Source organism: Heterodontus francisci, chromosome 41 (genome assembly GCF_036365525.1).
Source record: "Heterodontus francisci isolate sHetFra1 chromosome 41, sHetFra1.hap1, whole genome shotgun sequence".
NCBI lineage: Eukaryota > Metazoa > Chordata > Chondrichthyes > Heterodontiformes > Heterodontidae > Heterodontus > Heterodontus francisci.
The window spans coordinates 15803882-15818880 of NC_090411.1; the positions used below are offsets into that span (position 1 = coordinate 15803882).

General features: G+C 46.9%; 1 protein-coding gene across 1 annotated transcript in view; it reads left to right on the forward strand.

Moving 5' to 3' along the window:
- The first annotated feature begins 11627 nt into the window (after nucleotides 1–11627).
- Nucleotides 11628–14999, forward strand: part of LOC137353538 (germ cell-specific gene 1-like protein) — a 33406-nt gene continuing 30034 nt past the window's right edge. The window contains exon 1 of the mRNA XM_068019906.1: nucleotides 11628–11913. Within this exon, the coding sequence (XP_067876007.1) occupies nucleotides 11628–11913 (286 nt within the window). The remainder of the gene's footprint in view (nucleotides 11914–14999) is intronic.

The window sequence follows — 14999 nt, forward strand, 5'->3', positions numbered from 1 at the left end:
AAGGTTCTGCACAAAAGATTATTAACAAAAATTAGAGTGTATGAAATTGGAGGGAGCCTTTTGACTTGGGTTAGTGATTGGCTGGGAAATAGGATACAGAAAGTGGGGATAAAGAGTAGTACTGGGATTGACCGGATGCATCTAGTGATGTCTATGCTGAGGCCTCAGCTTTTCGCTATATTTATAAACGATCTAGATGAAGGAATGGTGAGCTGTATATCCAAGTTTACTGATGACAGTAAGTTAGGAGGCACAGTAGTGGATGCAAGCAGGAAGTTGCAAAGAGACACTGATAGATTAAGTGAGCGGGCAAAACTGTGACAGATGGAGTCTAAAGTGGGAAAGTGTGAGATCATTCACTTTGGACCCAAGAAAAACAGATCAGAGTATTCTCGGACCTGGGAACTGTGGAGGAGCAGCGAGATTTAGGGGTTCAAGTACACATCATCAGAAGCCAGTAGACTGGTGCATAAAGCAATCAAAAAATGCAGGGGGCTGGAATGCAAAGGGGAGGAAGTGAAGCTTCAGTTGTTTTAAGATGTGATTAGATCCCCCCTGGAGTAACCGCATTTTGTTCTGGGTACTGAACCCAGCAGGAGGGGTGGGGAGGGGAGCGGGTGGTGCAGTGCAAAATGATCAAGGGGCCAAACGGGTTAAGTTATGAGTAAGGTTACGTCAACTTGGCTTGTATTATATTGAGTTTAGCGAGTTGAGGGAGGATCTGATTGATGTGTTTAAAATGATAAAATTATTCACTAGGATAGATAGAGAAATTATTTCCTCTGGTGGGGAGAGTCCAGAACCGGGTGGGGGGGGGGGGTGGTGCGGGGGGGGGTGCGTAATCTTAAAATTAGAGTCAGGCAATTCAGGCAGTGAAATCAATTGGAATCTTCAAGACTGAGATCGATTGATTGTTGTTGGGTAAAGGGTATCGAGTATGGAAAAAATGTGAATAAATGGAACTGAAATACAAACCAGCCGCAATCCAACTGAGGCAGGCCCGACCGAAAGGCCAAATGGGTTACCTGGTCAGGTTTATATGTGACTCCAGTGGTTGATTCCAAATTTCCCTCTGAAGTGACCCAGCCAGCAAAGAGGCAGTCAGTCGGGCAATAAATGCTGGTCTTGCTAACATCATCCACATCCCAAGAATTAATTTGAAAAAAGCTGTTTTTAATCAGCAGCGATCAGGGCTCAGGGAGAGATTGCTGTTCCAGGACAAAGGATTAGAATCAAATTGAAAGCAAACCACGGGATTAACCTTTCATCATAGTTCACCCAGTCTGGATACAAAAGGAATTCTGTCACTTGACAGAGAAGCTGCAAGAACTGAACATCTTCCTCCTCACTCAGGTATCTGCAGAACCCTGACTTTAAAGAGTTGACTGTAAGGTAACTGTCTTTAAAATCTTAATTATTGTCTGTAAACTTAATGAACACAGTCACTGCCTCAGTCTGTTAACAGCGAGGTGATTGAAGAAGCAGTTTCCACAATGGGCAATCTGTAGAATGCAGCACTAAAAAAAAGCTTGCATTTAGCATTGAAAGGGAGGAGGTATTAGCCCAGATGAGATGTATCCCAGGCTGTTGTGTGAGGCAAGGGAGGAGATAGCAGGGGCTCTGACACAAATTTTCAGATCCTATCTGGCCACGGGAGAGGTGCCAGAGGACTGGAGGACAGCGAATGTGGTACCATTATTCAAGAAGGGTAGCAGGAATAAACCAGGTAATTACAGGCCAGTGAGTCTAACATCAGTGGTTGGGAAACTATTGGAAAAGATTCTGAGGGACAGGATTAATCTCCACTTGGAGAGTCCAGGATTAATCAGGGATAGTCAGCATGGCTTTGTCAGGGGGAGATCGTGTCTAACTAACTTGATTGAATTTTTCAAGGCGGTGACTAGATGTGTAGATGAGGGTAAAGCAGTTGATGTAGTCTACATGGACTTCAGTAAGGCTTTTGATAAGGTCCCGCATGGGAGATTGGTCAAGAAGGTAAGAGCCCATGGGATCCAGGGCAATCTGGAAAATTGGATCCAAAATTGGCTTAATGGCAGGAGGCAGAGGGTGATGGTCGAGGGTTGTTTTTGCGAGTGGAAGCCTGTGACCAGTAGTGTACCGCAGGGATCGGTGCTGGGACCCTTGCTGTTTGTAGTGTACATTAATGATTTAGATGTGAATATAGGAGGTATGATCAGTAAGTTCGCAGATGACACGAAAATTGGTGGTATCGTAAATAGTGAGGAGAAAAGCCTTAGATTACAGGATGATATAGATGGGTTGGTAAGATGGGCAGAGCTGTGGCAAATGGAATTTAATCCTGAGAAGTGTGAGGTGATGCATTTTGGGAGGACTAACAAGGCAAGGGAATATACAATGGATGGTAGGACCCTAGGAAGTGCAGAGGGTCAGAGGGAACTTGGTGTACTTGTCCTTAGATCACTGAAGGCAGCAGCACAAGTAGATAAGGTGGTTAGGAAGGCATATGGGATACTTGCCTTTATTAGCCGAGGTATAGAATATAAGAGCAGGGAGGTTATGATGGAGCTGTATAAAACGCTAGTTAGGCCACAACTGGAGTACTGTGTACAGTTCTGGGCACCACACTATAGGAAGGATGTGATTGCACTGGAGAGGGTGCAGAGGAGATTCGCCAGGATGTTGCCTGGGCTGGAGCATTTCAGCTATGAAGAGAAAAGGCTAGGGTTGTTTTCCTTAGAGCAGAGAAGGCTGAGGGGAGACCTGATTAAGGTATACAAAATTATGAGAGGCATTGATAGGTTAGATAGGAAGAAACTTTTTCCCTTAGCGGAGGGGTCAATAACCAGGGGGCATAGATTTAAGGCAAGGGGCACGAGGTTTAGAGGGGATTTGAGGAAAACTTTTTTTCACCCAGAGAGTGGTTGGAATCTGGAACACACTGCCTGAAGGGGTGGTAGAGGCAGGGACCCTCACAACATTTAAGAAGTATTTAGATGAGCACTTGAAATGCCATAGCATACAAGGCTATGGGCCAAGTGCTGGAAAATGGGTTTAGAATACAGACTCGATGGGCCGAAGAGCCTGTTTCTGTGCTGTATAACTCTATGACTCTATGACTCTATTTATATTATGCCTTTCACAACCTCCAGACATCCCGATGGCATACCTTTTGAAGTGCAGTCACTGTTGCGGGGAATTTATGCACAGCAAGATCCCACAAACTGCAATTAGACAATGACCAGATAATCGTTTTTTGTGATCTTGGGTGAGGGATATATATTGGTCAGAACACCAGGGAGATCGTCCCAGCACTTCTTCGAAATGTTGCCATTGGATCTTTAACCTCCACCTCAGTTTAATGTCTCATCCGAAAACAGCACCTCTGACAGTGCAGCACTCCGTCTGTACTGCCCCTCCAATGGTGCAGTCCTCCCTCAGCAGTGGCCCTCTGACAGTTTAGCAATCCCTCTTTACTGCCTCTCCAACAGTATCGAATCATAGAATGGTTACAGCACAGATGGAGGCCATTCAGCCCTCCATGTCTGTGCCAGCTCTCTGCAAGAGCAATCAGCTAGACCCATTCCCCCATTCTTTCCCTGTAGCCATGCAAATTATTTCTCTTGAGATCAATATCCAATTTCCTTTTGAAAGCCACGATTGAATCTGCCTCCACCACACTCTCAGGCGTGCATTCCAGATCCTAACCACTCGCTGCCTGAAGAGGTTTTTCCTCATTTTGCCTTTGGTTCTTTTGCCATTCACCTTAATTCAGTGTCCTCTGGTTCTAGACACTTCTAGCACTCCCTGGGTACTGCCCATCCGACAGTACAGCACTTCCTCAGTATTTCCCCTCCAACAGCCCAGCACTTCCTCAATACTGCCCTCCAACAGTGCAGCGCACCCTCAGTACTCTGTTCCTCCAACTGTGCAGCACTCCCTCAGTACTGCCCCTCTGACAGTGCAGCACTCCCTCAGTACTGCCCCTCTGACAGTGCAACACTCCCTCAGTACTGCTCCTCCGACAGTGCAGCACTCCCTCAGTACTGCCCCTCTGACAGTGCAGCACTCCCTCAGTACTGTTCCTCCAACAGTGCAGCACTCCCTCAGTACTGCCCCTCCGACAGTGCAGCACTCCCTCAGTACTGCCCCTCTGACAGTGCAGCACTCCCTCAGTACTGCTCCTCCAACAGTGCAGCACTCCCTCAGTACTGCTCCTCTGACAGTGCAGCACTTGTTTATTTCCAAAATATACTTTATTCATAAAAATCTGTTAAAAAAATACATTACAAAACAGTTCCAAACAGCACCAAGTCAAACAATACAAAGAGTGCAAAGGAGATCAGTTTCCTTCAATACAGGAGTGAGATGCCTCACAACCCTTCCATTTCATTTTACATGCCCTGTACATTTTACAGCAAACAAATATTTTCCCGATACAGTTCGAGGGGTTTCCCATGGATCCAGCCCCTCAGTTCAGCTTGGTGGGGGGACCTTACACTGTGGTCTTTCCCCATTGAGCCTTTGCTGCGGCTGTCCCAAGCTTTAGTGCATCCCTCAGCACATAGTCCTGGACCTTGGAATGTGCCAGTCTGCAACATTCGGTGGTGGACAACTCTTTGCGCTGGAAGACCAGCAAGTTTCAGGCAGACCAAAGGGCGTCTTTCACCGAATTGATAGTCCTCCAGCAGCAGTTGATGTTTGTCTCGGTGTGCGTCCCTGGGAACAGCCCGTAGAGCACAGACTCCTGTGTTACAGAGCTGCTTGGGATGAACCTCAACAAAAACCACTGCATCTCTTTCCACACCTGCTTTGCAAAGGCACATTCCAGGAGGAGGTGGGCAACCGTCTCTTCCCCACCACAGCCACCTCGAGGACATTGTGTGGACGGTGTGAGATTCCGAGTGTGCAGGAAGGATCTGACGGGGAGGGCTCTTCTCACCACCAGCCAAGCTACATCTTGGTGCTTGTTTGAAAGTTCTGGTGATGAGGCATTCCGCCAAATGACTTTGGCAGTCTGCTCAGGGAACCATCCGACAGGATCCACCGTCTCCTTTCCCCGTAGGGCCTTGAGGACATTCCGTGCAGACCCCTGCCTGATGGATCGGTGGTCAAAGGTGTTTTCCCGCAGAAACTGCTCCATGAAGGATAGGTGGTACGGCACGGTCCAACTGCATGGAGCGTCCCACGGCAATGTGACCAGGCCCATCCTTCGCAACACTGGGGACAGATAGAACCTCAGCATGTAGTGACACTTGGAGTTTGCGTACTGGAGGTCTACACACAGCTTGATGCAGCCGCACACAAAGGTAGTCATCAGGATGAGGGCCACGTTGGGTACATTTTTCCTGCCCTTATCCAGAGGTTTGAACATCGTGTCCCTCCAGACCCGGTCCATTTTAGATCCCCAGACGAAGCGGAAAATGGCGCAGGATTGGGGTGTGGGTCAGACCTGCGCCACATACAGCAACAACATGAGCGCCTCGCACCTGATGACCAGGTTCTTACCCACAATGGAGAGAGATCGCTGCTCCCACATGCTCAGCTTGTGTTGTACCCTCACTACTTGCTCCTCCCAGGTTTTGGTGCACGCCCCGGCCCTTCCGAACCATATCCCCAACACCTTCAGGCAGGCTGACCAGGCGGTGAAGGGGACAAGGGATCGGTCAGCCCAGTTCCCAAAGAACATGGCCTCGCTCTTGCCGTGGTTAACTTTGGCTCCCGAGGCCAGTTCGAACTGGTCGCAGATGCTCATCAGTCTGCGCACGGACAGCGGATCCGAGCAGAAGACGACGACGTCATCCATGTACAGGGAGGTTTTCACCCGAGTGAGTTAAAGGTTTGTGGAGTTTAGTTCACATTTCCAGTGTCCCATGAGGAAAACAAGGATTGTTTGCTCCCTTAACCTGCTGCCGGTGGGTGAATTCTGTACCAATCAGCCCTGGCCCAAAGATTGTTTTCCAGGTTAAATAGTTTTCCAATTCATCTCTCTTACTTTTGTTCTGGAACATATTCCATGCGACTCTGAGGCACTTATTTGCTGCAGTATTGTTTTCCTGTTTACTGGGTTCTTTGCATGAAGAACTAAGAGCTGTGTCTCAGCTGGTAGCACCCTTGCCTCTGAGTCAGATGGTCATAGGTACAAATCCCACCCCAGAGCATTGAGCAGATAATCCAGGCCGACACTCCGGTGCAGTACTGAGGGTGTGCTGTGCAGTCAGGGGTTCTGTCTTTCAGATGGGAGTTTAAATCTGTCTGCCCTCTGAAATGGCTGTAAAACATCCCATGGCACCATTTGAAGAAGAGCAGGGGAGTTTCTCTGTTGTGTCCTGGCCGATATTTATCCCTCAACCAACATCACTAAAAACAGATGAATGCATCGCCGTTTGTGGGATCTTGCTGTGCGCGGCTTGGCTGCCATGTTTTTTACATTACAGCACTTCAATAGTATCTCATTGGCTGAAGAGCGTTTTGGGACATCCTGAGGGTTGTGAAAAGTTATTCCTGATTTTCTGCTCAGTTTATTAATCTTCCTTTAGAACCTCCGATTTCTGCTTCTGTTTCCAAGCTGAGGGAGCTTTCAAACCCCTCGCTGACAGAGCTGTAGGTAATTACCAATGGCTGGGACGACTGGGATTCACAGGGACGCTGGCCAATCTCTCCCTCTATCCCAGCAGTGCTGAGGTTACACGTGGCATCGTCAAGCAGCCAGGCTGAGGTCAGGGCTGCTGGTCTCTTATCGATGGAGGGATCTGATTAACAATGTGAAGGAGACGGATGGTATCACCAGGTGGTGAGGGCTGTGATCACTCTCTGGGTGAGAGGAGCAGCAAGGCACTCAGTCTCTCCCTGGAGCTGCTGTAGTTCATTCACAGCAAGGACTAGTCTCTGATTCTCTCTGCTGCGAGGTTTATATGTGGGGAAATCAGTGGCTAACTCGCCATCCAATAGCATGTTAGGAGTCCCTTTCCCAGTGAGTAACTCCCTCTTCTGCTCAATAGCCACCCACATAAAGCACCCTGTGACTGGGGGCCCCTCCCCAGTGGGTAACGATAGCTTGTCTCAGAGGAGTTCCATTTCAGTTCCCCAGTTGCCTGTCTGGGGTAGAATGCGAAGCGCTTGAGATACGTTTTGGAAGTGGGAACAGACAAAAGAATTGCTGCTTAAATGTGAAATGGAGCAAAGGAATCGTGAAGTGCAGACATATACAGTGCAAAAGCTGGATGTGACAGAAACGAACATCTGTCAGAATGAACGTTCTTGATTCTTTGATCCTGGAACAGAGCATGAGGGGTTTAAAAGCTTGGTTCATGCAGAAATGGCCAGGCATCTTGAAGGACAACTACACTGAAATGAGTTACCTCACACGTGGCTCCTGATGTTCAATATGTTCACTGCCTATGTCTCTCCAGTATAGAAGTGTCGGAGAGATAAATTAGGAAATTATAGGCTCATTCGACCAATGTTTGTTGTGGGGAAGTTATTAGAACCTGTTATTCGGGACAGGGTGGCTGAGCATTTGGACAAATGTGAACTGATCACAGAACCAGGATGGATTTGTAATGAATCTAACCAACTTAGTCGAATATTTTCATGAGGTAATCAATGTGGTACATAAGGAAGCTTCTGTGGTTAGTTTTATATGGACGTCCAGAAGGTATTTAATAAGGTTCCATGTAAAAAACTATTAACAAAAATGAGAGCACGTGGAATTGGAGGCAACCTATGCACATGGGTAGGGAACTGGTTAGGAGACAGGAGGCAGAGAGTAGGGATAATGGATATGTACTCAAATTGGAAGATGTGACTAGAGATGGCCCTCAGTGATATGAACTGCACTTCCAGCTTTTCACTATATTTATAAGTGATTTAGAAAAAGGATGATGTTGCATGAGTCCCTCACACGGAAACTCAGCTACAAAGACTCATGGACTGTCTCTCCCGAACCTGTAACCTATTCTGCTTGAATATAAGCGTCAAGAAAACTGTGGTCGCGGGACAAGATGTTGCATCTTCGCCCCTGATCATTCTAAATAACACCCCACTGGAAGTGGTTACCAAATTCTGCCACCTTTAGTCCTTGGTAACAGACAATCTGTCCCTTGATGCAGAGCTCGATACACACAGGGGAAAAGCAGCTACCACCTTTGGCCGACTTGCAAAACGGGCATGGGATAACACGAAGCTGACCTTAGGACCAGGCTGATGGTTTATAAGGCCTTGCTGTATGGCTGTGAAACATGGGAGACTTACAGCTACCAGGAAAAGAAGCTCAATTATTTCCAGCTTCGCTGTCTGTGGTGCATTATGGGTATATCCTGACAGGACAAAATCACAAATGTGAAATCCTCTTAAAGGCAGAGCTCCCAAGTGTGTTGGCACTAATCAAACAGAGGCAGCTTCGGTGGATCAGACACGTCCGCAGGATAGAAGACGGTCACATACCCAAAGGACCTACAGGACCAGTGGGGAGCCCAAAGTTCCAGTTCAAGGATGCTTACAAGCGTGACATGAAGGCCCTAAATGCCGACTATCACACCTGGGAGTCACTCGCTGGTGAAAGAGGGAAATGGCGAGACATCCTGCGGACTGGTGTGCACTACCACGATGATCAGTTGCTACAGCAGCTTGGCAACAGGCGCCAACATCAAAAACAACAACTCTCACCGTCACTTGGCAGCTTCACGTGCGGTACCTGTGGTGGAACCTGCCTCTCAAGGATTGGCCTTCACAGCCATCAGCAAAGGCGCACCAAGAGAAGACACCCCGCCGAAATGGATTGTTTGCTGCGTGTCCATCATCTTTCATAGATGGAAGGATATCAACCAACCAACCAAACCATAGATGAAGGAATAGCGAGCCATTTATCGAAGTTTTTCATCCGAGGGTGTTAAAAGAAGTAGGGGAGCATATTGTAGATGCTCTAACTATAGACTTTCAGAGTTCCCTAGATTCAGGAGTGGTCCCTCTGGATTGGAAAGTTGCACATATCACTCCACTTTTTAGGAAGGGTGAAAGGGGGAACCAAGGAAATTACAGAGCAGTTAGCCTGACATCTGTGGTGGGCAAGTTGCTGGAGTCTATAATCAAGGATAGGGTGACTGAACACATAGAAAAATTCCAGTTAATCAGGGACAGCCAGCATGGATTCATGACGGGAAGGTCATGCCTGACAAATCTCATTGAATTTTTTGAAGAGGTGACTAAGGTAGTGGACAGGGGAATGTCTATGGATGTTATTTATATGGACTTCCAGAAGGCATTTGATAAAGTCCCACATAAGAGACTGTTAACTAAGGTAGAAGCCCTTGAAGTTGAGGGCAAATTATTGACATGGTTAGGAAGTGGTTGAGTGGTAGGCAACAGAGAGTGGGGATAATGGGTAAGTACTCCGATTGGCAGGATGTAACTAGTGGTGTCCTGCAGGGATCTGAGTTGGGGCCTCAATTATTCACATTATTCATTAACGACTTGGATGATGGCATAGTAAGTCATATATCCAAATTTGCTGATGATACAAAGTTAGGCAGCATTGTAGACAGTCTAGATGATAGCATAAAATTGCAAAGAGATATTGACAGACTAGGTGACTGGGCAAAACTATGGCAGATGGAGTTCAATGCGGGCAAGTGTGAGGTTATCCATTTTGGACCAAAAAAGGATAGAGCAGGGTACTTTCTAAATGGGAAGAGGTTAAGTACAGTGGGTGTCCAAAGAGACTTGGGGGTTCAGGTGCATAGATCTTTAAAATGCCATGAGCAAGTGCAGAAAATAATCAAAAAGGCTAATGGAATGCTAGCCTTTATATCCAGAGGATTGGAGTATAAAGACACAGAGGTTATGCTGCAGCTGTGCAAAACCCTGGTTAGACCCCACTTGGAGTACAGTGAGCAGTTCTGGGCACCACACCTTAGGAAGGATATACCGGTCTTGGAGGGAGTGCAACGTAGGTTTACAAGAATGATACCTGGACTACAGGGGTTAAGTTACAAGGAGAGATTACACAAATTAGGCCTGTTTTCGCTAGAATTTAAAAGGTTAAGGGTGATCTGATTGAAGTCTTCAAGTTATTAACAGGAAAAGACAGGCTAGATAAAGATAAACTATTTCCACTGGTTGGAGATTCTAAAACTAGGGGGCATAGTCTAACAATTAGGACCAGACCGTTCAGGAGAGATGTTAGGAAGCACTTCTTCATGCAAAGGGTGGTAGAGGTTTGGAACTCTCTCCCACAAACAGCAGTTGAAGCTAGAACAGTTATTAATTTTAAATCTGAGATAGATAGATTTTTGTTGAGCAAAGATATTAAGGGATATGGGCCAAAGGCAGGTATATGGAGTTAGGCCGCGGATCAGCCATGATCTCATTGAATGGCGGGACAGGCTCGAGGGGCTGAATGGCCTACCACTGTTCCTATCTTCCTATGTGCTATGCTCCTTCCTATGAAAGCAAGTTAGGTGGCACAGTAGATCACGTACAAGAGCAAAATACTGCAGATGCTGGAAATCTGAAACAAAAACAGAAAATGCTGGAAATACTCAGCAGGTCAGGCTGTGGAGGGAAAGGCAGAGTTAATGTTTCAGGTCTGTTATGGGAACAGAAATTGGCAAAGGGACAGTAAGTGAACTGTGACAGATGGAGTTCAATGTGAGATCATCCACTTTCGATCCAAGGTCGACAAATCAGAGTATTTTCTCAGTGGTGAGATGGTGGGAACTGTGGAGAAGCAGAGAGATTTAGAAGGACAGAAATCGCTAAACGCTAGTGAACAGGTACAAAATAATCATTAAAAAGGCTAATGAAATGTTGGCCTTTACCTCAATAGGTCTGGAATGTAAAGGAGTGGAAGTTATGCTACATTTGTGTGAAGCTCAGGTAAATATTTCCTCTGGTGGGGTAGAACCAAGATGGCTACATGGAGTTGAGGTGCAGATCAGCCATGATCTCATTGAATGGAGGAACAGACTCGAGGGGCTGAATGGCCTCCTTCGGCTCCTATATAAAAAAAAATTCATTTTTCGTGATGTCAGGATCTCCCAAAGCACTTTGCAGCCAATGAAGTCGTTTTGAAGTGTTGTCACTGTGTAGAAAACACGGCATTCAATCTGCACACAGCACGATCCCACAAACAGCAATGGGATAATGATCAGACAATCTGTTTCTAGTGATTTTGGGTTTATGGGTAAGTATTGTCCCGGGACACTGGGGATAACCCCTCTGCTCTTCTTCCAATAGTGCCATTGGATTTTTTTATGCTCACTTGGGCGGGCAGGCCCTCGATTTAACATCTTACCTGAAAGGTGGCACCTCTGACAGTGCAGCACTCCCTCAGTACTGTACTGGGAGGGTCAACGTGGATATTGGGCTAGAGTCTCTGGGGTGAACCCATGACCTATTGACTCAGGTGAGAGTGCAACCGCTGAGCCACAGCTGAGACCCATAATTGACACGCTGTCAGGCGCTAATTCAGGGAATGTCTCTAAATTACACACTCAACCTAATATTAAACCCTGATGCATACTGAATGAAGGGAACATCTACAAATGGTTGTACAATATTGCTTCGATCGAGGGACTGACACTCCTTAACCCAGGCTGTGTGTATGTGTGTGTTTCAGGAATTCGGGGTTTGTGATGGGCTGTCTCTCCATGAACTGTGACACAGTCTCCCTTGTGCTGAGCTTTTTCGCTGTCAGTCTCTCGGCCACGGCTCTGATCAGCACCTACTGGTGTGTGGGGACACAGAAAGTGCCGAAACCAGTCTGTAATCAGGTCAGGACGACAGACTGCACCATTGCAGTAACTATGGAGGCCACTTCTAACGGCAGCGTGAGAGACAGAGAGTACAACTGGGAAATGGGCGACGACCGCTTTACATTCCGATCTTTCCATACAGGAATCTGGATATCCTGTGAGGAGAACATCACTGGCACAGGTCTGAATAGTTAGATTCATTTTTACATTATATTGATTGCAGTCTGACATTGCAATGGAGCAAATCAATTGGCAAGGAGGTCCCAACTCTGCTTCAAGGCTTTCCAGGAGGTTTGACCATGTGATGTTCTGACCACATGCCATTTGACCATGTGACACCCGATGACAAGCCGCCCCCTTCCCCAGTTACCACCCCTCCCCCACAATTCCAAACTCCTCCCAATTCCCGACACCAGCAGCAGGTCATTATAGAGACACCGACCATTCCAGGGTGGTTTGGAACCCTACACTTGACTTGAGCCGGTGGAATAGTCAGGTGCTGAGGTAACAAAGGCATGGATGAGGGTTTCAGTGAGTTAAAGCCAAGGTGGAGTCGGGCGATGTTATGGAAGTGGAAATAGGCAGTCTCAGTGATGGCACAGGTAGTTGGTTGGAAATATGGCCTCAAGGTTGCGAATGGTTTGGTTCAGCCTCAGGCAGTTGCCAGGGAGAGGGATGGCGACTGAAGACAATGCCTTCGGTCTCCCCAATATTTAGTTGGAGGAAATTCCTGCTCATCCAATACTGGATGTCGGACAAGCAGTGTGACAACTTAGAGACCGTGGTGGGGTGGAGAGAGAGCTGGTGGTGAGGGAGAGCTGGCTGTCATCAACCAACACGTAGATAAGATGTAGGAGGGGATAAGGATAGATCCTTGAGGTAATGGTGTGGGTGCAGGAAGAGAAATGTAGAGGAGTTATTGACAGTGATGCATTCTGAAATGATTTAATATGTGCATTTACCAAAGCTCGAACATGGATTCAATTAGATTCGAAACATTTCAGCCTTATTACTCAGGATGTTTGCTAGTCACTGGGTGAACACGATAGTGCAGATAGTTAACCTCAGCTCACCCTGGAAACTACCAGAATCTGGCCCAGTTTCCTCTGGTCTGTATGTAAATTAATTGCTTTGTATTGAATGAAAAGTTTCTTGTTGGTATCCTTCCACCTACGAAAGAACAATGAACACGCAGCAGACAATCCATTTCGGTGAGGTGTCTTCTCTTGATGCACCTTGGCTGATGGCCATGAAGGCCAATCCTCGAGAGCAGGTTCTGCCACAAGTGAAGTTACCAAGTGACGGTGAGAGTTGTTATTTTTGACGTTGGCGCCTGTTGCCAAGCTGCTGTAGCAACTGGTCATCATGGTAGTGCACACCAGTCCACACAATGTGTCGCCATTTCCCTCTTTTGCCAGCTCATGACTCCCAGGTGCGATAGTCGACATTTAGGGCCTTCATGTCACGCTTGCAAGCATCCTTCAAGTGGAGCTTTGGGCGCCCCACTGATTGTCTGGCCCCGGCTAACTCACCGTACAGAAGGTCCTTGGGTATGCGACTGTCTTCTATCCTGTGGGTGTGTCCGATCCACCGGAGCTGCCTCTGTTTGATTAGTGCCAACACACTTGGGAGCTCTGCCTTTGAGGACTGCCACATTTGTGATTTTGTCCTGCCAGGATATACCCATAATGCACTGCAGACAGCGAAGATGGAAATTATTGAGCTTCTTTTCCTGGTAGCTGTAAGTCACCCATGTTTCACAGCCATACAGCAAGGTGCTGAGAACACAGGCCTTATAAACCATCAGCTTAGTCCTAAGGGTTAGCTTTGTGTTATCCCATGCATGTTTCGTAAGTTGGTCAAAGGTGGTGGCTGCTTTTCCTGTGCGTGTATCGAGCTCTGCATCAAGGGACAGATTGTCTGTCACCATGGACTAAATGTAGCATAATTTGCTAACCACTTCCAGTGGGGTGTTATTTAGTGAGATCAAAGGTGGAGATGCAACACCTTGTCCCATGACCTCGGTTTTCTTGATGCTTGTAGTCAAGCAGAACAGGTTACAGGCACTGGAGCAACAGTCGATGAGTCTTTGTAGCTGAAGTTCCATGTGTGAGACTAGCACAGCATCATCAGCATAGAGGAGTTCTCTGATCAGTTATTAATCTCCTCATTTTCTATAAGCTTTTTTCATTCTTTATGAAAGATAAAATCACTCAATCGCATAAACACTGATTTAATGTTGGAAACCTGCACTTAATACATGGGGTCATAGCATAGATGCATTTAGAGGGAAGCCAGATAAACACATGAGGGAGAAAGGATATATTGATGAGGTGAGATGAGGAAGGAGGAGGAGGTTCATGTGGAGCATAAACACCAGCATATACCTGTGGGGCCGAATGGCCTGCTTCTAGTTTTAGTTTTAGAGATACAGCACTGAAACAGGCTCTTCGGCCCACCAAGTCTGTGCCGACCAACAACCACCCATTTATACCAATCCTACATTAACCCCATATTCTCTACCACATCCCCTCAATTCTCCTACCACCTACCTACACTAGGGCCAATTTACCTACCAACCTGCAAGTCTTTGGCTGTGGGAGGGAACCGGAGCACCCGGCGAAAACCCACGCAGACACAGGGAGAACTTGCAAACTCCGCACAGGCAGTACCCGGAATCGAACCCGGGTCGCTGGAGCTGTGAGGCTGCGGTGCTAACCACTGCGCCACTGTGCCGCCCTGTACTGTACTTTCTATGTAATTCTATGTAATTAAACTTTTGCTAGAGTCACACTTAAAAGTATTTTATCTTCGCTTTCAGCCTTGATAGATTGTAGAGCTTGCCATCTGATCTAGTGTGCAAGTAGACTCCTTCCGTATCTGCAGGGAAAGCGAAGGTCAGGAGCATGGAGATGATGCCAAACAGAGTGGGGACTGGGCCACAACCCGGTTTCCACCAAATAAATGGGTGGTTGTTGGTCGGCACAGACTTGGTGGGCCGAAGGGCCTGTTTCAGTGCTGTATCTCTAAAACTAAAACTAGAAGCAGGCCATTCGGCCCCACAGGTGTTTATGCTCCACATCAGCCCCCTCCTCCTTCCTCATCTCACCTCATCAATATATCCTTTCTCCCTCATGTGTTTATCTGGCTTCCCTCTAAATGCATCTATGCTACGACCCCATGTATTAAGTGCAGGTTTCCAACATTAAATCAGTGTTTATGCGATTGAGTGATTTTATCTTTCATAAAGAATGAAAAAAGCTTAAA